This window comes from Melospiza georgiana, chromosome 7 (assembly GCF_028018845.1).
Source record: "Melospiza georgiana isolate bMelGeo1 chromosome 7, bMelGeo1.pri, whole genome shotgun sequence".
In the NCBI taxonomy this organism is placed as follows: Eukaryota; Metazoa; Chordata; class Aves; order Passeriformes; family Passerellidae; genus Melospiza; species Melospiza georgiana.
Genome location: NC_080436.1, coordinates 4,165,925 through 4,185,742, shown reverse-complemented (window position 1 = coordinate 4,185,742; position 19,818 = coordinate 4,165,925). Strand labels below are relative to the sequence as shown.

Below are 19,818 nucleotides of genomic sequence, written 5' to 3'. Positions count from 1 at the left end.
CCTTAACCTTTTCTGCTACCTTTGCCATGTCCAGGTTTAAACATTTACCAAATGCAAATATGTCTTAAGACCATCCATAAAAATCAGAGACAGATAACTTAAAATCACAAAGCTAGGGAACTCTTTCTGTGGAGGCTCTCAGCTGATCCCTGCAGGAATGGCCCTGGGGCTCAGTGCTTCTCCACCAGCTGTGCTTCTGCTCCTGTCCCTGCTGGGTCTGGCTGCTGCTGGCAAGCTCCTGGTGGTGCCAGTGGATGGAAGCCACTGGCTCAGCATGCGGGAGGTGCTGGACATCCTGAGGCAGAGGGGACATGAGGTGGTTGTAGTGGCACCTGAAGTGGCTTTGCACATCAAACCATCCAAGAACTTTGTGATGAAAATGTACCCGGTCCCCTACACACAGGAAGATTTGAAGAAACAATTCCAGGCATTTTTTCATTTTTCATTTGAACAAGGATCTTTTCTGGAAAGATTTGTTAAAGCCTACCAGGGTATCAAAAGAATCACTTACTTTGGAGTCACCAGCTGTGGACATCTCCTGGAAAACAAGGAGCTCATCAGGTACCTTGAGGAGAGCAAGTTTGATGCCGTCCTTACAGACCCTGTCCTACTATGTGGGGCAATCCTGGCGAAGCACCTTTCCCTTCCTGCTGTGTATTTCTTACGAGGAATCCCTTGTGGCTTAGATTTTGAAGCCACTCAGTGTCCCAAGCCTCCTTCCTATGTCCCCAGGGGATTTACACAATTTACAGACCACATGACCTTTCTTCAGCGAGTGAAGAATCTGCTTCATGATATCCCAGATATTTTTCTCTGCGATTTTGCCTTTGAACCCTACTCAAAACTGGCTTCAGACTTCCTGCAGCAAGATGTGACTGTGCTGGATCTCTTACGCCAGGCTTCGGTTTGGCTCATGAGGTCAGATTTTGTGCTAGAGTATCCAAGGCCTTTGATGCCCAACATCATTCCAATTGGAGGAGTAAACTGTGCTCACAAGGAGCTGCCTCAGGTGGGTCACACTCTTTTAATTCATGCCATGATTGGTTTTTGTGTTTAGGAGGGGGGAATTTTTTTTATGCAATAGGAAAGAGCTTCTGTTTCTGGTGAGTGAAGTGAATCCTCATGAAAGGAACCATTTATCTCTCCTTCTTCCTGACTTCCACTTCGTGTGTAGACAGCTGTTCCTTCTGGCATTTAAACAGTGCTCTGTTGAAGGGAATCACCAGGGTTTTCTGGTGAAGGTCTGTGATGGGACATTGATTCCACCAGCAGAGTGCCCAGCTGTGATGCCTGGAGGAGATCTGATTCGACATGTCCAGCAGGCCTTTACTGGCACTGATGGTTTGGGTTTGTGTGCAGCCTTAGGGATGATGCCAAACTTTGTGTTCCCTTGGATGCTGGCAAGAGCCCTGGGCAGTGTTCCTCCTGGAGAGCCTCCTCTGCTGCTCCAGGGGAGAACCTACCAAATTGGGTGAGTGCTTTTGGTGCCCTGGCTTTCTCTTCAGTCCTGTTCCCTAGGATTTGTGCGATGTGGGCTGGGATAATGAAGCCCACATTATGGCTACTCCACTCATCCCCATGTGTGGGGGTGGCTGTGACAGACATACCCATGCACACTGGGATTGGCCACGTGAGCTTTCACACAACTCCACCACTGCTGGACATCATGGATGCTTTGTCTGTGGCAAAAAGGAAGCCAGAATTAGGCCCTGAATTGTTCTGTGGAAAGTCTCCCTCAAAGAGTGCTGTCGGAATTTGACACTGGCTAGAAGCTAGGCACCCAGAAAAAAACCCATTTACTCATTCTGTTCTGCTATATTGGAAGAGAGGAGAGGGAAAGGAAAGACAAAAGGGGCTCATGAGTTGAAGTAGGGATTGGGAAGGAACACTTTAAGGGCAGAACAGGCTCAAAACTTAAAAGGTATAAAGAAAAATTTATTAACAGAATTAAAAGAGGATAATGATAACTACTTTTTGAATCCCTTCCCCTGCACCCCTCGCCCTTCTTTCATTCCCACCAACAATGCAGAGAGACAAAACATGAGGGTTGTAGTCAGTTTGTCACTTCTAAAAATCTTTCTTCAGTTTGCTTAGGGAGAGGGGTATGTTCTGCTATGGGGGGTCTTTTTCATGGAACAGTTCTCTGTGAACTTCTCCAACGTGGTTCTAATTTTCACGAGTAGCAGTCATGCCCCACCTGCTACAACATGAGTCCCTCCCAGGGGCAAAGCAATCTTCCTACAACTGTTTGGCTGGGTCGTTTTAATTCATGCCATGTAGTCTTTTAAGGATGAGCTGTTCTAGTTTGGAAGCAAGGGTCTTCTTTTTCGATCTCTGGAAGCAAGGGTCTTTTCTCTGTGTTCAAATTCCTCACTAGATCACAGCTTTTCTGCATCCACATGCTCCAGCATGAGCACTCCTTCTCACGGGCTGCAGGTGAACTCTGAATTCCCCCATGCACTTCATAAATTACAGGGAAACTGTTGTTTTTTAGACCTCATCACAGCATGCAGAAGCATCTCAGCTCCAAGGCCTGGAGCACCTCCTTCACCCCCTCCCTCCTTTTCACCAACCTTAGTGTCATCATGTTGTTCTCCTCACGTCTTCACTTCTCCCTTTTCTCTGACTCGCGAGAGAATTGCTGTCTGTGTATTCATTTCTTCTCACGTTCTATTAATTGAAAAGTTTCTGTAGAGTCCTGCAGCACTGAAAGGTTGATCTCAACCGGCCCCGCATCGGGGAATTGCTTGCCATGCTCCTCGCTGCTGGTCAAATGGTGGCCGCTGGCACCATACAAACCACCCCGGTCACTGGCTTCGCTCAGTGCCTCTCGTCATGCCAGTGAAGCAGAGTGGAAATTTTCCGGGGTAGAAATCCATTTCGATTTAGATGAAATGTGCATCTTTGAGTTAAGTCTGTAGCTTGCTGTTTAGTCTGACTGCCTGTTCTCACAAAAACCCTCTGCTTGGAGAAACCGCTTCAGCCGAAGGACAGAGATAAGGGGGGAGGGGGAGATCAGGCAGAGTAGGGCAACCTGACCCAGGAGTTCTTTCTGATAAAGAAGAATTAGTGGCAAATGTCACACAAAATCAGTAGAATGAATATGTATGAACCTCTTGTGAAATTGCATGCATATGTATTTGAGAGGGAGATAAAAAAGGATCTGGATTTCTGAGAGGTACGCATGTCATTTAAGGGGAACGATTCCCACATGAGTCCATCACTGTAGTAAACATACCGGCTTTACAACTTCCACAAAAGTTGTGGAGTTTGTTTACTTCCGCAAATCACTGGGTGCCAAAAAGGAAAAGCTGCTGCCGCCACTCCTGTCTCTTCTGCCCACGGAGCATTGGCTGGCTGAAAGTGACCAAGGAAGCACAGCTCACTGCGGATGGTGCTGGCATAGCCCTGGCTGCATGAGCACTCCTGATATGAGCTCGTGGTATCAGACATATGGCCACTCACAGCACCAGGATGGCCCCACAACGTGGCATGGCCCTGGCCAGGCTGGGAAGGAGCCCAGTGGCCCCCTCACCACCCCACGTAGGAGAGGAGGAAAGAGAACTTGCACGCATTTTCTAGTTCTTAGTTATGTCCTCTCACAACTGCTACTAACTTCTCGAATTGGGCCAGCCAGTGCGTCAGTTGTCAGAGCCTTCAGGGATTGGCTCTGCTGGACTGAGTAGAAGTTTTGATGAGCTTCTCTCTCAGAAGCAGTCTCTGTGGCATCTCTGCCCCCACTAAAAGCCAGATTGTGTTAAACTAACACAAGTGTTCATAAATCTCTTCTCAGAAACCTGGTATCATCCTTCCACCTCTGCAGTTTTCTCAGGCAAGAAACCATCGTATAGAGCTGTTCCACAGCTGCCATAGGGTCTGGGTCACCTAGAGATGAGCTTTCCATGGGAGAGGGGACACGCCTTGATTGTGGGAAAGGAGCAGCCTCTGCTAGTCCCAAGGGTGATGTGCATGTGACACATCTCCTACACGTGGCACATCTCCTGAACATGCAGAAGGTCCAGCCGGAGGGAAAGGACCAAAGTGCAGTCTGAGAGCCACACCTGCCTCCTTCCTGGGGCGCTCTTTACTGTTTCTCTGATAGAGATAGTTGGGAGTTATCTGGTCGTTCTATGGACTTGGTAGGAGTTCCATGCTTGTTGCGCAGCATTTTATCATATCAGGGATTACACATTCACTGCCCAGCACATAAAATAAGGATCTGCAGTTGGGTTGTGCCACAGATTGCTTGAAAGCGCCGAGCAAGCACTGGTGTTGCTGCAGGTTCCCTGCCCTGCAGGCTCTCAGCTGATCCCTGCAGAAATGGCCCTGGGGCTCAGAGCTTCTCCACCAGCTGTGCTTCTGCTCCTGTCCCTGCTGGGTCTGGCTACTGCTGGGAAGCTCCTGGTGGTGCCAGTGGATGGGAGCCACTGGCTCAGCATGCGCGAGGTGCTGGATATGCTCCAGAAGAAGGGACATGAGGTGGTTGTAGTGGCACCTGAAGTCTCCATGCACATCAAACCATCAGAGAACTTTGTGATGAAAATGTACCCGGTCCCCTACAAAAAGGAAGAGATGGAGAAAGATTTTAAGGCATTTTTTCATGGTTCATTTGAAGAAGGAATTTTCTTTGAAAGATTTTTTCATATACTTGAAGGTATGAAAAGAATCACTAACTTTGGGGTCTCCAGCTGTGAACAGCTCTTGCAAAACAAAGACCTCATCAGGTACCTTGAGGAGAGCAAGTTTGATGCTGTCCTTACAGACCCTTTTGTGCCCTGTGGGGTAATCCTAGCTGAGCATCTTTCCCTTCCTGCTGTGTATTTCTTACGAGGAATCCCATGTGGGTTAGATTTTGAAGCCACTCAGTGTCCCAATCCTCCTTCCTACGTCCCCAGGGTATTTACACACCTTACAGACCGCATGACTTTTCTCCAGCGAGTGAAGAATCTGCTCTTTGATATCCCAAATGCTTTCCTCTGTGATTTTGCCTTTGAACCCTACTCAAAACTGGCTTCAGAGTTCCTGCAGCGGGAGGTGACCGTGCTGGATCTCTTACGCAAGGGCTCTGTTTGGCTCCTGAGGTTGGAATTTGTGCTCGACTACCCAAGGCCTTTGATGCCCAACATCATTCCAATAGGAGGAGTAAACTGTGCTCACAAGGAGCTGCCTCAGGTGGGTTGCACTCTGTTTTTAATCCGTGCCTTGATTGATTTCTGTGTTCAGGAGGGTGGAATTCTGTGTTGCGATAGGAATCAGGAGGGTGGAATTCTGTTTTGGGTGAGTGAGCTGAATCCTCATGAAAGGAACTGTTTTTCACTCATTTCTGATTTTCCACATCCTGTGTAGGCAGCAGTCTCTTCTGGTTTTAAAATGGTTCTCAGTTGAAGGGAATCACCAGGGTCCTCTGGTGAAGGTCTGTGATGGGCTGTTGATGCCACCAGTAAAGAGATTGTCAGAATTTGTGGACAATAAGACAAAGTGTAGGGTCCTTTAATGACCAGCTCCAATGGAATGTCCCAGAGACTGTTAAAAACTCTTTCCTGGCTCCAAATCCCAGCCCTGATACCTGGAGCAGATCTGATTTGACACGTTCAATACACCTTTACTGGCAGTGAGGGTTTGGATGTAGCCTTGTGCATGATACCAACTGCTCCAATGTGCTGCATGCTTGGGTTCCCTGGGATGCTGGCAAGAGCCCTGTAAGTGTTCCTCCTGGACAGTTTACTGTTCTTCTCTGGTGGAGAGCCTGGAGAGTTGGGAAAATACTTTTGGTACCCTGGCTTTCTCTTCATTCATATTCCATAGGAGTTGTGTGGTGCAGGGCGGGATCACAAAGCCCAACATGTGGCAATTCCACCCATCTTGAAGTACAGTGGTAGCTGTGACAATTTACAGACATCCCCATGTACAATGGTGTTTGCCACCTGAGCATTCACACAACTCCACCACTGCTGGACACCATGGGTGCTTTGTCAGGGATCAAACCAAGGACAGAATTAGGCTCTGAAATGTTCTGTGGGAAGTTGCCCTCAAAGAGCGTTTGTAAATGTCTGCTCAGAAACCTGGCGTCATCCTTCCATCTCTTCAGTCTTCTCAGGCTGGAAACCATCTCAAAGAGCTGTTCCACAGCTGCTCTAGTGTTTGGGTCTCCTACAGATGAGTTTTCCAAGAGAGAGGGAGAAGGGACAGTCCTGGCCTGGAGGGAAGGAGACTGCTGATTGGAATAGTAACACGCATGTCATGCATGTGACACATCTCAGAATTTCCACAGCCAGAGGGAAGGAACCAAAGTGCAGGTCTCTCTGCATTTTTAGGGCACCCTTTACTGTTCCTCTGATAAACATATGGGAGTTACCTGGTGATTCTATGGACTTGGCGGGAATCTCATGCTTGTTCTGCAGGCTTTTATCGCACCAGTGATTACACATTTACCACACAGCACATAAAATAAAGATCCACAGTTGGGCTGTGCCACAGATAATTTCACAGTGCAGAGCAAGCACCGGTGTTGCTGCAGGTTCCCTGCCCTGCAGGCTCTCAGCAGGAATGGCCCTGGGGCTCAGTGCTTCTCCACCAGGTGTGCTTCTGCTCCTGTCCCTGCTGGGTCTGGCTGCCGCTGGGAAGCTCCTGGTGGTGCCAGTGGATGGGAGCCACTGGCTCAGCATGCGGGAGGTGCTGGATACGCTCCAGCAGAAGGGACATGAGGTGGTTGTAGTGGCACCTAAAGTGACTTTGCACATCAAACCATCCGAGAACTTTGTGATGAAAATGTACCCGGTCCCCTACACACAGGAAGATATGGAGAAAGATTTTAAGGCGTTCTTCCAGGCTTCATTTGAAGAAGGATCTTTTTTTGAAAGATTTTTAAAAGTGTACAGAGGTATGAAAAGAATCACTGACTTGGAGTTCTCCAGCTGTGAACAGCTCTTGCAAAACAAAGACCTCATCAGGTACCTTGAGGAGAGCAAGTTTGATGCTGTACTTACAGACCCTTTTGTGCCCTGTGGGGTAATCCTAGCTGAGCATCTTTCCCTTCCTTCTATCTATTTCTTACGAGGAATCCCATGTGGGTTAGATTTTGAAGCCACTCAGTGTCCCAAGCCTCCTTCCTACGTCCCCAGGGTATTTACAGACCTTACAGACCGCATGACTTTTCTCCAGCGAGTGAAGAATCTGCTCTTTGATATCCCAAGCATTTTCCTCTGTGATTTTGCCTTTGAACCCTACTCAAAACTGGCTTCAGAGTTCCTGCAGCGGGAGGTGACCGTGCTGGATCTCTTACGCAAGGGCTCTGTTTGGCTCCTGAGGTTGGAATTTGTGCTCGACTACCCAAGGCCTTTGATGCCCAACATCATTCCAATAGGAGGAGTAAACTGTGCTCACAAGGAGCTGCCTCAGGTGGGTTGCACTCTGTTTTTAATCCGTGCCTTGATTGATTTCTGTGTTCAGGAGGGTGGAATTCTGTGTTGTGATAGAAATCAAGTTCCATTTCTGGTGAGTGAGGTGAATCCTCATGAAAGGAACTGTTTTTCTCTCACATCTGATTTACCACACCCTATGTAGGCAGCAGTCTCTTCTGGCTTTTAATTGGTGCTCAGTCGTAGGTAACACCAGAGTCTTCTAGTGAAGATTTTGGTGGGACATTGATTGCACCAGCCATGGGATTGTCAAAATTTGTGGATCTTAAGACATAATTCTGGGTTCCTTTAAGGAACAGCTCCCATTGGCACTCCCAGAAATGCTTAACACTTTTTGATTGACAAGCCCAGCACTGTTTCCTGTAGTAGGTCTGATTTAACAGATCCAGCAGGCCTTGACTTGCACTGATGGTTTGGGTGCAGCCTTGGGGATGATGTCATACTTTGGGTTCCCTGGGATGCTGGCAAGAGCCCTGATCAGTGTTCCTCCTGGAGACTCTCCTCTGCTGGTCCAGAGGAGAGCCTGGTGACTTGGGTGAGTGCTTTTGGTGCCCTGGCTTTCTCTTCAGTCCTGTTCCTTAGGATTGGTGTGATGTGGGCTGGGATACTGAACTTCAATATGTGACAATTCCACCCATCCCCAAGTGTGGGGTTAGCTGTGACATCTGACAGACATCCCTGTACACACGTGAGCTTTCACACAACTCCACCACTGCTGGACACCGTGGGTGCTTTGTCAGGGACTAAAGCAATGCTAAAATTAGGCCCTGAATTGTTCTGTGAAAAGACCCCCTCAAAAGTGCTCGTAAATCTCTGCTTAGAATGTGGCATCATTATTCCATCTTCTCTGTCCTCTCAGTCTGGAAACTGTCTTAAAAGAGCTGTTCCACAGCTGCCATGGGGCCTGGGTCTCCTAGAGATGACATGGAAAGGGTGAGAGAGGGGCAACAGGCCTTGAGTGTGGGAAAGGAGAAGCCTCTGCAGGTCTGAATGGTGATGTGCATGTGACACATCTCCTACATGTGACACATCTCCCGAACATGCAGAAGGTCCAGCCAGAGGGAAAGGACCAAATTGCAGTCCGAGAGCCACACTTGCCTCCTTCCAGGGGGACTCTTTTACTGTTGCTCAGACAGGGAGAAGGTGGAGTTACCTGCTGATCCTCTGGGCTTGGCAGGAATGCCGAGCTTGTTCTGCAACCTTTTATTGTATCAGGGATTACACATTCACTGCCCAACCCATAAAATAAGGATCCACAGCTGGGCTGTGACACAGATCGCTTAAAAGTGCAGAGTGAGCGCCGGAGCTCCTGTGCTGCCGCGGGTTTCCTTCCCTGGAGGCTCTCAGCTGATCCCTGCAGGAATGGCCCTGGGACTCAGAGCTTCTCCACCAGCTGTGCTTCTGCACCTGTCCCTGTTGGGTCTGGCTGGCTGGCTGCTGGGAAGCTTCTGGTGGTGCCGATGGATGGGAGCCACTGGCTCAGCATCCGGGAGGTGCTGAACATGCTCCAGCAGAAGGGACATGAGGTGGTCGTGGTGGCACCTGAAGTGAGTTTGCACATCAAACCATCCAAGAACTTTGTGATGAAAATGTACTCAGTCCCCTTCACACAGGAAGAGTTGGAGAAAGCATTCAAGGCATTTTTTCGTGGTTCATTTGAAGAAGGTTGGATTTTACAGAGATTATTGAAAGTGTACGAGGGTATGAAAACCCTCACTGACTGTTGGATCACCAGCTGTGAGCAGCTTCTGCAAAACAAGGAACTCATCAGGTATCTTGAGGAGAGCAAGTTTGATGCAATTCTTACAGACCCGGTAGCAGCTTGTGGGTTGATCCTGGCTGAACATCTTTCCCTTCCTTCTATCTATTTCTTACGAGGAGCCCCATGTGGGTTAGACCTAGATGCCAGGCTGTGTCCCAGTCCTCCTTCCTACATCCCCAGGTCATTTTCAGACCTTACAGACCGCATGACTTTTCTCCAGCGAGTGAAGAATCTGCTCTTTGACATCCCAAACGTTTTCCTCTGTGATTTTGCCTTTGAACCCTACTCAAAACTGGCTTCAGAGTTCCTGCAGCGGGAGGTGACCATGCTGGATCTCTTACGCAAGGGCTCTGTTTGGCTCCTGAGGATGGATTTTGTGCTAGAGTATCCAAGGCCTTTGATGCCCAACATCATTCCAATTGGAGGAGTAAACTGTGCTCACAAGGAGCTGCCTCAGGTGTGTCTTAATCCATGCTGCGATAGATTTCTGTGTTCAGGAGGGTGGAATTCTGTGTTGTGATAGAACTCAAGTTCCCATTTCTGGTGAGTCAGGTGAATCCTCATGAAAGGAACTGTTTTTCTCTCATTTCTTTCTGACTTTCCACATCTTGTGTAGGCAGCTGTTTCTTCTGGCTTTTAATTGGTGCTCAGCTGTAGGTAACGCCAGGGTCTTCTAGTGACCCTGTACTAAGGATCTGTGATGGGACGTTGATTCTGCTAGCCAAAGGGATTCTGAGAATTTGTGGATAGTAGAACAAAGCTTTGTGTTTTTATAATGGGCAGTTCCAGTGGGATCTTCCAGAGAAACTTAAAAATATTTTTCTGGCTCCAAAGCCCAGCTCTGATGCCTGGAGCAGGTGTGCTTGGCACTGAGGGATGAGCTGCAGTCTTGCCCATGGTACCAGCAGTCAACTATGCCATGTGCTTGGGTTCCCTGGGATGCTGGCAAGAGCCCTGGGCAGTGTTCCTCCTGGAGAGCCTCCTCTGCTGGTCCAGGGGAGAGCCTGGTGACTTGGGTGAGTGCTTTTGGTGCCCTGGCTTTCTCTTCAGTCCTGTTCCTTAGGATTGGTGTGGTGTAGAGTGGAATCCCAAAGCTGCAGTAGCAATTACACCCATCCCCAAGTGTGGAGGTGGCTGTGACATCTGACAGACATCCCTGTGCACACTGGGATCTCCCGTGTGAGCTTTCACACAACTCCACCACTACTGGACACCATGTCCACTTTGTGAGTGACAAAAAGGAAGCCAGAATTAGGCCCTGAATTGTTCTGTGAAAACGCCCCCTCAAAAGTGCTCATAAATCTCTGCTCAAACCTCCTAGCTCACAAAGCCAACCCCTGCAATTCCTTGAGGCACGTCTGGGGCACTGGAAGTGCTGCTTCATGTAGATCACATATCCTGCAGAAACCTGGCATTGTCCTCTCCACCTTCTCTGTCTCCTCAGTCTAGAAACCATCTTAAAGAGCTGTTCCACAGCTGCTGTGGGGTCTGGGTCTCCTAGAGATGGGTTTACCAAGAGAGAGGGAGAGGGGACAAACCGTGACTGGGAGAAAGGAAAAGCCTCTGCAGGTCTGAGTGGTGATCTGCATGTGACACATCTACACGTGTCATATCTGAACATGCAGAAGGTCCAGCCAGAGGGAAAGGACCAAAGTGCAGTCCCAGAGCCACACCTGTCTCCTTCCTGGGGTGCTCTTTACTGTTCCTCTGATAGAGATAGTTGGGAGTTATCTGATCATTTGATGGACTTGGCAGGAGTTGCATGTTTGTTCTGCAGCCTGTTATCATATCAGGGATTACATATTCACTGCCCAGCACATAAAATAAGGATCGAAAGTTGGGCTGTGACACAGATACCTTGAAAACACGAAGCCGGCACAGGAGATCCTCTGCTGCCAGTGGTTTCCTTCCCTGGAGGCTCTCAGCTGATCCCTGCAGGAATGGCCCTGGGGCTCAGTGCTTCTCCACCAGCTGTGCTTCTGCTCCTGTCCCTGCTGGGTCTGGCTGCTGCTGGCAAGCTCCTGGTGGTATGGGTGGACGGGAGCCCCTGGTTCAGCATGCGTGAGGGGCTGAACATGCTCCAGCAGAAGGGACATGAGGTGGTCGTAGTGGTACCCGAAGTCTCCTTGCACGTCAAACCATCAGAGAACTTTGTGATGAAAACGTACCCGGTCCCCTTCACACAGGAAGAGATGGACAATGCAATCAAGGCATATTTTAATATTACATTTGAAGATGGATCTTTTTTTGAAAGATTTTTTAAAACAGTAGAAGCTTCGAAAAGATTCACTGATTTTTGTGTCTCCAGCTGTGAACAGCTCTTGCGAAACAAGGAGCTCATCAGGTACCTTGAGGAAAGCAAGTTTGATGCCATCCTTACAGACCCTTTTATGCCCTGTGGAGTGATCCTGGCTGAGTATCTTTCCCTTCCTTCTATCTATTTCTTACGAGAAATGCCATGTGGCTTAGATTTTGAAGCCACTCAGTGTCCCAATCCTCCTTCCTATGTGCCCAGATCATTGTCCGGCTTGACAGACCGCATGACCTTTTTCCAGCGAGTGAAGAATCTACTCTTTGACACCCCAAACCTTTTCCTCTGTAATTTTGTCTTTGACCCATTCTCAAAACTGGCTTCAGAGTTCCTGCAGCGGGAGGTGACTGTGCAGAATCTCTTTCGCAAGGGCTCTGTTTGGCTCCTGAGGATGGAATTTGTGCTAGACTATCCAAGACCCTTGATGCCCAACATCATTCCAATAGGAGGAGCAAACTGTGCTCACAAGGAGCTGCCTCAGGTGGGTCACATTCTGTTTTTAATTTGTGCTGTGATGTGATGTTCAGGAGGCTTGAAATTTGTGTTGCAGATGGGAATTTTCCTCCCATGTTGGGTGGTTGGATAAATGTTCCTGAATTTTTGTATGCAGCAGTCCTGTACCTTCTCACCTCCAAAGTGTGCTCTGCATTTGCTGTTTTTCATTTTACGGAATTCAGAGCAACGTTGTGTGACTTTGTGTAACTTGGTACTCTGTTAGCGAGTGACAAATGAGTCTTTTGGGCTGTCAAAGCCTTGCAGACAGGTGCAATTCCTAATTCACAAATTATAGATGGGTCTGGTGTTTACTGAGAATACACCTCCGGCTTCTGTCCTTGTTGTCTCACTACATCTTTCTTTGCCATTGAATTTTTTGTGCTTTTTCACATGGGTATTTCCAAAGCTGGAATCTGGAGGAAGGTGGCAGGCTGGGGCATCTCAGGTTGAGAAGCAGTCCCTCTATTTGCAGGCAGATCTAGGAAAATTTTGCCCTGATCATGATGGCTGTGTGAGACGTAACAGCAAATTTCAGATATGTCAAGGGGCTGCAATGGTTTGGCAGGTGGCGCTCAAAGTGACAAAAGTGCTAAAGGTTTTGTTATAAAACACAAAGCTTATCTGGTACATGCCCCGCATTTATCAGCTGCCTGAACTTTGCTGCTGGTTATGCAGCCTTTTATGACACCTGTGATTACACATTTACCACAGAGCAGATAAAGCAAGGATACAAAGTTGGGCTGTGGCAGAGATTGCTGAGAAGCGCGGAGCGAGCGCCGGAGCTCCTGTGCTGCCGCGGGTTTCCTTCCCTGGAGGCTCTCAGCTGATCCCTGCAGGAATGGCCCTGGGACTCAGAGCTTCTCCACCAGCTGTGCTTCTGCTCCTGTCCCTGCTGGGTCTGGCTGCTGCTGGGAAGCTGCTGGTGGTGCCGGTGGACGGGAGCCACTGGCTCAGCATGCGGGAATTGCTGGACATGCTCCAGCAGAAGGGACACGAGGTGGTCGTGGTGGCACCCGAAGTCTCCCTGCACATCAAACCATCCAAGAACTTTGTGATGAAAATGTACCCAGTCCCCTTCACTCAGGAAGAGCTGGACAAAGTTTTCAAAGGGTCGGTAATGGATTTATTTACAGGAGGACCTTTTCTGGAAAGAGTCATTAGACAGTATCAACAGGCAAAGAAGGCCTCTGTTCTGTTCCTGGCCACCTGCTCACACTTAATCCACAACAAGGAGCTCATCAGGTACCTTGAGGAGAGCAAGTTTGATGCCATCCTCACAGACCCTATCCTCCCCTGTGGGGCAATACTGGCCGAGTATCTTTCCCTGCCTTCTGTGTATTTCCTGCAGCAAATTCCTTGTGGTTTGGAATATCAAGCCACCCAGTGCCCCAATCCCCCTTCCTATGTCCCAAGAGTATTTACAGACCTTACAGACCGCATGACCTTTCTCCAGCGGGTGAAGAACATGCTCTATGACATCCCCAATTTCTTCCTCTGCGACGTTGTCTTCCAACCTTATGCAGAACTGGCTTCAGAGTTCCTGCAGCGGGAGGTGACCGTGCCGGATCTCCTGCGCCCGGCTTCCATTTGGCTCATGAAGCTGGACTTTGTCTTGCACTTCCCAAAGCCCTTGATGCCCAACATGGTTCTGATTAGTGGAGTAAATTGTGCTTACAAGAAGCTAAGTCAGGTGGGTCACGCTCTGTTTTCTCTTCTTGTTCTTGCAGGCTTTGGAAATCTCAGGGAAGCTGAAACACAGCTTTCATTAGAAAGGAGGATTTCAAACTGCTCGTGCTTTGCAGGGAGGTGCTTGTTCTGGTATCTGGGAACGATTATCAGAGTAGAAAGTTGGAGAAAGTACTGTATATGGAGTTATCTCTGGTAGATCCCCATTGGTCCTGTGTCTCTGCTCCGAGACAGCTTTGGATCGAAGTGGGTTCCTCAGAGCCTCTTTCATCAAGGTAGTTGATGTGACGCAAGACACACTTTAAATTGAGGACATGTTCATTCAGAATCTGATCCAATCAGGCAGATTTCCTCTACAATTCTGTCTCCTTTCATTCCCTCAATGAGGGATTTTCAATATTCTAAATTGCCATAGGCGCAACAAACATTGTCACCTGGAAGCACGTTTCAAGTCTCTCTGAGAACCTTCTGTCAAAGCATGCCCAGTGAGCACCGGATTTTCTTTTCTCTGTCACGTCCAGTTTTAAGTGTCCCTACAATCTCTAGTTATTGGTACCTTTGTGTAACTTGGTACACTCTTAGTGACTTAGAAACCCATCTGTGGGGCGGACAAAGCCTTAGAGTCAGGTGAAATCCATAATAAGCAAATTGTTGTAGTTGGGTCTGGTGTTCACTGAGAAATGCACCTCTGGCTTCTGTCCTTGTTGCTTCCCTACGTCTTTCTTTGCTGGTGAATTTTGGTGCTTCCTCAATGGGGTATTTCCAAAGCTGGAATCTGGAGGAAGGTGGCTGAATCTGGGCTCTCAGGTTGAGAAGCAGCCTCACTGATTGCTGGCAGATCTAGGAAAATTTTGCCATGGTGAGGCATGTTTGCCAGCTAACAGCAAATTTAAGGAGTCTGAAGGGGCTCTGTTGTCTTGGCACGTGGCGCTCAAAGGTGAAAGAGCTGCAAAGATTTTGCAATAGAAACATGAGCCTTATTGGTTGCATCCCCCATATTTATCAGCTGCCTGAACTTTTCTGCTGGTTATGCAGCCGTTTATCACAGCAGTGATTACACATTTACCACAGAGCAGATAAAGCAAGGATACAAAGTTGGGCTGTGGCAGAGATTGCTGAGAAGTGCGGAGCGAACGCCGGAGCTCCTGTGCTGCCGCGGGTTTCCTTCCCTGGAGGCTCTCAGCTGATCCCTGCAGGAATGGCCCTGGGGCTCAGTGCTTCTCCACCAGTTGTGCTTCTGCTCCTGTCCCTGCTGGGTCTGGCTGCTGCTGGGAAGCTCCTGGTGGTATGGGTAGACGGGAGCCCCTGGTTCAGCATGCGTGAGGGGCTGAACATGCTCCAGCAGAAGGGACATGAGGTGGTCGTGGTGGTACCCGAAGTCTCCTTGCACATCAAACCATCAGAGAACTTTGTGATGAAAACGTACCCGGTCCCCTTCACACAGGAAGAGATGGACAATGCAATCAAGGCATTTTTTAATATTACATTTGAAGATGGATCTTTTTTTGAAAGATTTTTTAAAACAGTAGAAGCTTCGAAAAGATTCACTGATTTATGTGTCTCCAACTGTGAACAGCTCTTGCGAAACAAGGAGCTCATCAGGTACCTTGAGGAGAGCAAGTTTGATGCCATCCTTACAGACCCTGTTATGCCCTGTGGAGTGATCCTGGCTGAGCATCTTGCCCTTCCTTCTATCTATTTCTTACGAGCAATCCCATGTGGCTTAGATTTTGAAGCCACTCAGTGTCCCAATCCTCCTTCCTATGTGCCCAGATCATTTTCCGACTTGACAGACCGCATGACCTTTTTCCAGCGGGTGAAGAATCTGCTCTTTGACACCCAAAACCTTTTCTTCTGTAATTTTGTCTTTGACCAATTCTCAAAACTGGCTTCAGAGTTCCTGCAGCGGGAGGTGACTGTGCAGGATCTCTTTCGCAAGGGCTCTGTTTGGCTCTTGAGGTCAGAATTTGTGCTAGAGTACCCCAGGCCTTTGATGCCCAACATCATTCCAATAGGAGGAGCAAACTGTGCTCACAAGGAGCTGCCTCAGGTGGGTCACATTCTGTTTTTAATTTGTGCTGTGGTGTGATGTTCAGGAGGCTTGAAATTTGTGTTGCAGATGGGAATTTTCCTCCCATGTTGGGTGGTTGGATAAATGTTCCTGAATTTTTGTATGCAGTAGTCCTGTACCTTCTCACCTCCAAAGTGTGCTCTGCATTTGCTGTTTTTCATTTTACGTATTCAGAGCAACGTTGTGTGACTTTGTGTAACTTGGTACTCTGTTAGTGAGTGACGAATGAGTCTTTTGGGCTGTCAAAGCCTTGCAGACAGGTGCAATTCCTAATTCACAAATTATAGATGGGTCTGGTGTTTACTGAGAATACACCTCCGGCTTCTGTCCTTGTTGTCTCACTACATCTTTCTTTGCCATTGAATTTTTTGTGCTTGTTCACCTGTGTATGTCCAAAGCTGGAATCTGGAGGAAGGTGGCAGGCTGGGGCATCTCAGGTTGAGAAGCAGTCCCTCTATTTGCAGGCAGATCTAGGAAAATTTTGCCCTGATCATGATGGCTGTGTGAGACGTAACAGCAAATTTCAGATGTGTCAAGGGACTACAATGGTTTGGCAGGTGGCGCTCAAAGTGACAAAAGTGCTAAAGGTTTTGTTATAAAACACAAGCTTATCTGGAACATGCCCCGCATTTATCAGCTGCCTGAACTTTGCTGCTGGTTATGCAGCCTTTTATCACACCTGTGATTACACATTTACCACAGAGCAGATAAAGCAAGGATACAAAGTTGGGCTGTGGCAGAGATTGCTGAGAAGCGCGGAGCGAACGCCGGAGCTCCTGTGCTGCCGCGGGTTTCCTTCCCTGGAGGCTCTCAGCTGATCCCTGCAGGAATGGCCCTGGGGCTCAGTGCTTCTCCACCAGGTGTGCTTCTGCTCCTGTCCCTGCTGGGTCTGGCTGCTGCTGGCAAGCTCCTGGTGGTATCGGTGGACGGGAGCCCCTGGTTCAGCATCCGGGAGGGGCTGGACATGCTCCAGCAGAAGGGACATGAGGTGGTCGTGGTGGCACCTGAAGTGGCTTTGCACGTCAAACCATCAGAGAACTTTGTGATGAAAACCTACCCTGTCCCCTACACACGGGAAGATATGGACAATGCATTCAAGGCATTTTTTAATATTATATTTCAAGATGGATCTTTTTTGGAAAGATATTTTAAAACAGTAGAAGCTATGAAAAGATCCTCTGATTTATTTTTCTCCAGCTGTAGACATCTTCTGCAAAGCAAGGAACTCATCAGGTATCTTGAGGAGAGCAAGTTTGATGCCATCTTTACAGATCCTATAATACCTTGTGGAGTGATCCTGGCTGAGCATCTTTCCCTTCCTTCTATCTATTTCTTTCGAGCAATCCCATGTGGGTTAGATTTTGAAGCCACTCAGTGTCCCAATCCTCCTTCCTATGTACCCAGGTTATTTTCCGACTTGACAGACCGCATGACCTTTTTCCAGCGAGTGAAGAATCTGCTCTTTGACACCCAAAACCTTTTCCTCTGTAATTTTCTCTTTGACCCATACACAAAACTGGCTTCAGAGTTCCTGCAACGGGAGGTGACTTTGCCGGATCTCTTTCACAAGGGCTCTGTTTGGCTCTTGAGGTCAGAATTTGTACTAGACTATGCAAGACCCTTGATGCCCAACATCATTCCAATTGGAGGAGCAAACTGTGCTCACAAGGATTTGCCTCAGGTGGGTCACACTTTGTTCTTAATTTGTGCTGTGATGTAATTTCTGTGTTCAGGAGGCTTGAACCTTGTGTTGCAGGTGGGAATTGCCTTCCCATGATGTGTGGTTGGATGAATGCTCCTGAGTTTTTATAGGAAGCAGTCCTGTACCTTCTCACTTCTAAAGTGTGCTCTGCATTTGCTGCTTTCCTTTCACATATTCAGAGCTACGTTGTGTGACTTTGTGTAACTTGGTACTCTCTTAGTGAGAGACAAACGCGTCTGAGGGGCTGTCAAAGCCTTGCAGACAGGTGCAATTCCTAATGCACAAATTGTTGTAGTTGGTTCTGGTGTTTACTGAGAAATGCACGTAAGGGTTCTGTCCTTGTTGCCTCCATACGTCTTTCTTTGCCATTGAATTTTTGTGCTTCCTCAATGGGATACTTCCAAAGCTGGAATCCGGAGGAAGGTTGCAGGCTGGGGGCTCTCAGGCTGAGAAGCAGGCTCTTGGTTTTCTGGTAGATCTAGGAAAATTTTGCCAGGGTGATGAAAGTTTGCAATCTAGCAGCAAATTTGAGGAGTCTGACAGGGCTCTGTTGGCTTGGCACGTGGCAGTAAAAGGTGAAAGATCTGCAAACATATTTTAATAGAAACATGAGGCTTATCGGTTGCATCCCCATATTATCAGCTGCCTGAACTTTTCTGCTGGTTATGCAGCCTTTTATCACAGCAGTGATTACACATTTACCACAGAGCAGATAAAGCAAGGATACAAAGTTGGGCTGTGGCAGAGATTGCTGAGAAGCGCGGAGCGAGCGCCGGGGCTCCTGTGCTGCCGCGGGTTTCCTTCCCTGGAGGCTCTCAGCTGATCCCTGCAGGAATGGCCCTGGGGCTCAGTGCTTCTCCACCAGCTGTGCTTCTGCTCCTGTCCCTGCTGGGTCTGGCTGCTGCTGGCAAGCTCCTGGTGGTATCGGTGGACGGGAGCCCCTGGTTCAGCATCCGGGAGGGGCTGGACATGCTCCAGCAGAAGGGACACGAGGTGGTTGTGGTGGCACCTGAAGTGTCCTTGCACGTCAAACCATCAGAGAACTTTGTGATGAAAATGTACCCTGTCTCCCACACACAGGAAGATATGGACAATGCATTCAAGGCTTTTTTTAATATTATATTTCAAGATGGATCTTTTTTTGAAAGATTTTTTAAAGTAGTAGAAGCTTCGAAAAGATTCACTGATTACTGTTTCTCCATCTGTGAACAGCTCTTGCGAAACAAGGAGCTCATCAGGTACCTTGAGGAGAGCAAGTTTGATGCCATCCTTACAGACCCTGTAATACCTTGTGGGGTGATCCTGGCTGAGCATCTTGCCCTTCCTTCTATCTATTTCTTACGAGCAATCCCATGTGGCTTAGATTTTGAAGCCACTCAGTGTCCCAATCCTCCTTCCTATGTGCCCAGATCATTTTCCGGCTTGACAGACCGCATGACCTTTTTCCAGCGGGTGAAGAATTTGCTCTTTGACACCCAAAACCTTTTCCTCTGTAATTTTCTCTTTGACCCATTCTCAAAACTGGCTTCAGAGTTCCTGCAGCGGGAGGTGACTGTGCAGGATCTCTTTCAGAAGGGCTCTGTTTGGCTCTTGAGGTCAGAATTTGTGCTAGAGTACCCCAGGCCTTTGATGCCCAACATCATTCCCATTGGAGGAGCAAACTGTGCTCACACGGAACTGCCTCAGGTGGGTTGCACTTTGATTTAATTTGTGCTGTAATGGATTTCTGTGTTCAGGAGTCTTGAACCTTGTGTTGCAGGTGGGAATTTTCTTCCCATGTTGAGTGGTTGGATGAATGCTTCTGAATTTTTCTCTCCCTTTCCATTTGTAGGCATCAGTCTTTTGCCTTGTCACCTCTAAAATGTGCTCTGCATTTGCTGCTTTCATTTCATATATTCAGAGCTACACTGTGTGTGTTGTGTGACTTTGTGTAACTTGCTACTACTCTCTTAGTGAGTGACAAACGTGTCTTTGGGGCTGTCAAAGCCTTGCAGACAGGTGCAATCCCTAATTCACAAATTGCTGTAGTTGTTTCTGGTATTTACTGAGAAATGCACCTAAGGGTTCTGTCCTTGTTGCCTCCCTACGTCTTGCTTTGCCGTTGAATTTTTGTGCTTCTTCACCTGGGTATTGCCAAAGCTGGAATCTGGAGGAAGGTGGCAGGCTGGGGGCTCTTAGGTTGAGAAGCAGCCCCTCTGTTTGCAGGCAGATCTAGGAAAATTTTGGCTTGGTGATAATGGCTCTTTGCCCTCTAGCAGCAAATTTGAGGAGTCCAAAGGGGTTGTGTTGGCTTGGCAGGTGGTGCTCAAAGGTGAAAGAGCTGCCAAGATTAATACAATAATGAGGCTTACCTGGTGCATCCCCTACATTTAT

At 48.2% G+C, this 19,818-nt stretch overlaps 9 protein-coding genes across 9 annotated transcripts; all 9 read left to right on the top strand.

The window, feature by feature from the left end:
- Window positions 1–157: 157 nt before the first annotated feature.
- On the top strand, window positions 158–2,211 carry LOC131085643 (UDP-glucuronosyltransferase 1A1-like). The gene is made up of 2 exons (XM_058028054.1): window positions 158–1,009; window positions 2,140–2,211. The coding sequence occupies exons 1-2, from the start codon at window positions 158–160 to the stop codon at window positions 2,209–2,211; spliced, it is 924 nt and encodes a 307-aa protein (XP_057884037.1).
- Window positions 2,212–4,320: 2,109 nt separating this feature from the next.
- LOC131085642 (UDP-glucuronosyltransferase 1A1-like) lies at window positions 4,321–5,385 on the top strand. The gene is made up of 2 exons (XM_058028053.1): window positions 4,321–5,172; window positions 5,347–5,385. The coding sequence occupies exons 1-2, from the start codon at window positions 4,321–4,323 to the stop codon at window positions 5,383–5,385; spliced, it is 891 nt and encodes a 296-aa protein (XP_057884036.1).
- Window positions 5,386–6,540: 1,155 nt separating this feature from the next.
- LOC131085640 (UDP-glucuronosyltransferase 1A1-like) lies at window positions 6,541–8,408 on the top strand. The gene is made up of 2 exons (XM_058028048.1): window positions 6,541–7,398; window positions 8,298–8,408. Exons 1-2 carry the CDS (start codon window positions 6,547–6,549, stop codon window positions 8,406–8,408), a joined length of 963 nt encoding a protein of 320 aa, XP_057884031.1. The 5' UTR covers window positions 6,541–6,546.
- A 372-nt stretch (window positions 8,409–8,780) lies between these two features.
- Window positions 8,781–9,820, top strand: LOC131085639 (UDP-glucuronosyltransferase 1A1-like). Its single transcript, XM_058028047.1, is given in 3 exon segments — window positions 8,781–8,849; window positions 8,852–9,637; window positions 9,797–9,820. Coding segments are annotated over 3 exon segments (879 nt in total).
- A 1,300-nt stretch (window positions 9,821–11,120) lies between these two features.
- LOC131085638 (UDP-glucuronosyltransferase 1A1-like) lies at window positions 11,121–12,183 on the top strand. The gene is made up of 2 exons (XM_058028046.1): window positions 11,121–11,972; window positions 12,169–12,183. The coding sequence occupies exons 1-2, from the start codon at window positions 11,121–11,123 to the stop codon at window positions 12,181–12,183; spliced, it is 867 nt and encodes a 288-aa protein (XP_057884029.1).
- Window positions 12,184–12,824: 641 nt separating this feature from the next.
- LOC131085636 (UDP-glucuronosyltransferase 1A1-like) lies at window positions 12,825–14,199 on the top strand. The gene is made up of 2 exons (XM_058028045.1): window positions 12,825–13,676; window positions 14,194–14,199. The coding sequence occupies exons 1-2, from the start codon at window positions 12,825–12,827 to the stop codon at window positions 14,197–14,199; spliced, it is 858 nt and encodes a 285-aa protein (XP_057884028.1).
- Window positions 14,200–14,870: 671 nt separating this feature from the next.
- On the top strand, window positions 14,871–15,932 carry LOC131085635 (UDP-glucuronosyltransferase 1A1-like). Its single transcript, XM_058028044.1, has 2 exons — window positions 14,871–15,722; window positions 15,918–15,932. Exons 1-2 carry the CDS (start codon window positions 14,871–14,873, stop codon window positions 15,930–15,932), a joined length of 867 nt encoding a protein of 288 aa, XP_057884027.1.
- Window positions 15,933–16,572: 640 nt separating this feature from the next.
- On the top strand, window positions 16,573–17,485 carry LOC131085634 (UDP-glucuronosyltransferase 1A1-like). The gene is made up of 2 exons (XM_058028043.1): window positions 16,573–17,424; window positions 17,477–17,485. The coding sequence occupies exons 1-2, from the start codon at window positions 16,573–16,575 to the stop codon at window positions 17,483–17,485; spliced, it is 861 nt and encodes a 286-aa protein (XP_057884026.1).
- A 794-nt stretch (window positions 17,486–18,279) lies between these two features.
- LOC131085632 (UDP-glucuronosyltransferase 1A1-like) lies at window positions 18,280–19,712 on the top strand. The gene is made up of 2 exons (XM_058028040.1): window positions 18,280–19,131; window positions 19,701–19,712. Exons 1-2 carry the CDS (start codon window positions 18,280–18,282, stop codon window positions 19,710–19,712), a joined length of 864 nt encoding a protein of 287 aa, XP_057884023.1.
- The last annotated feature ends 106 nt before the right edge of the window (window positions 19,713–19,818 follow it).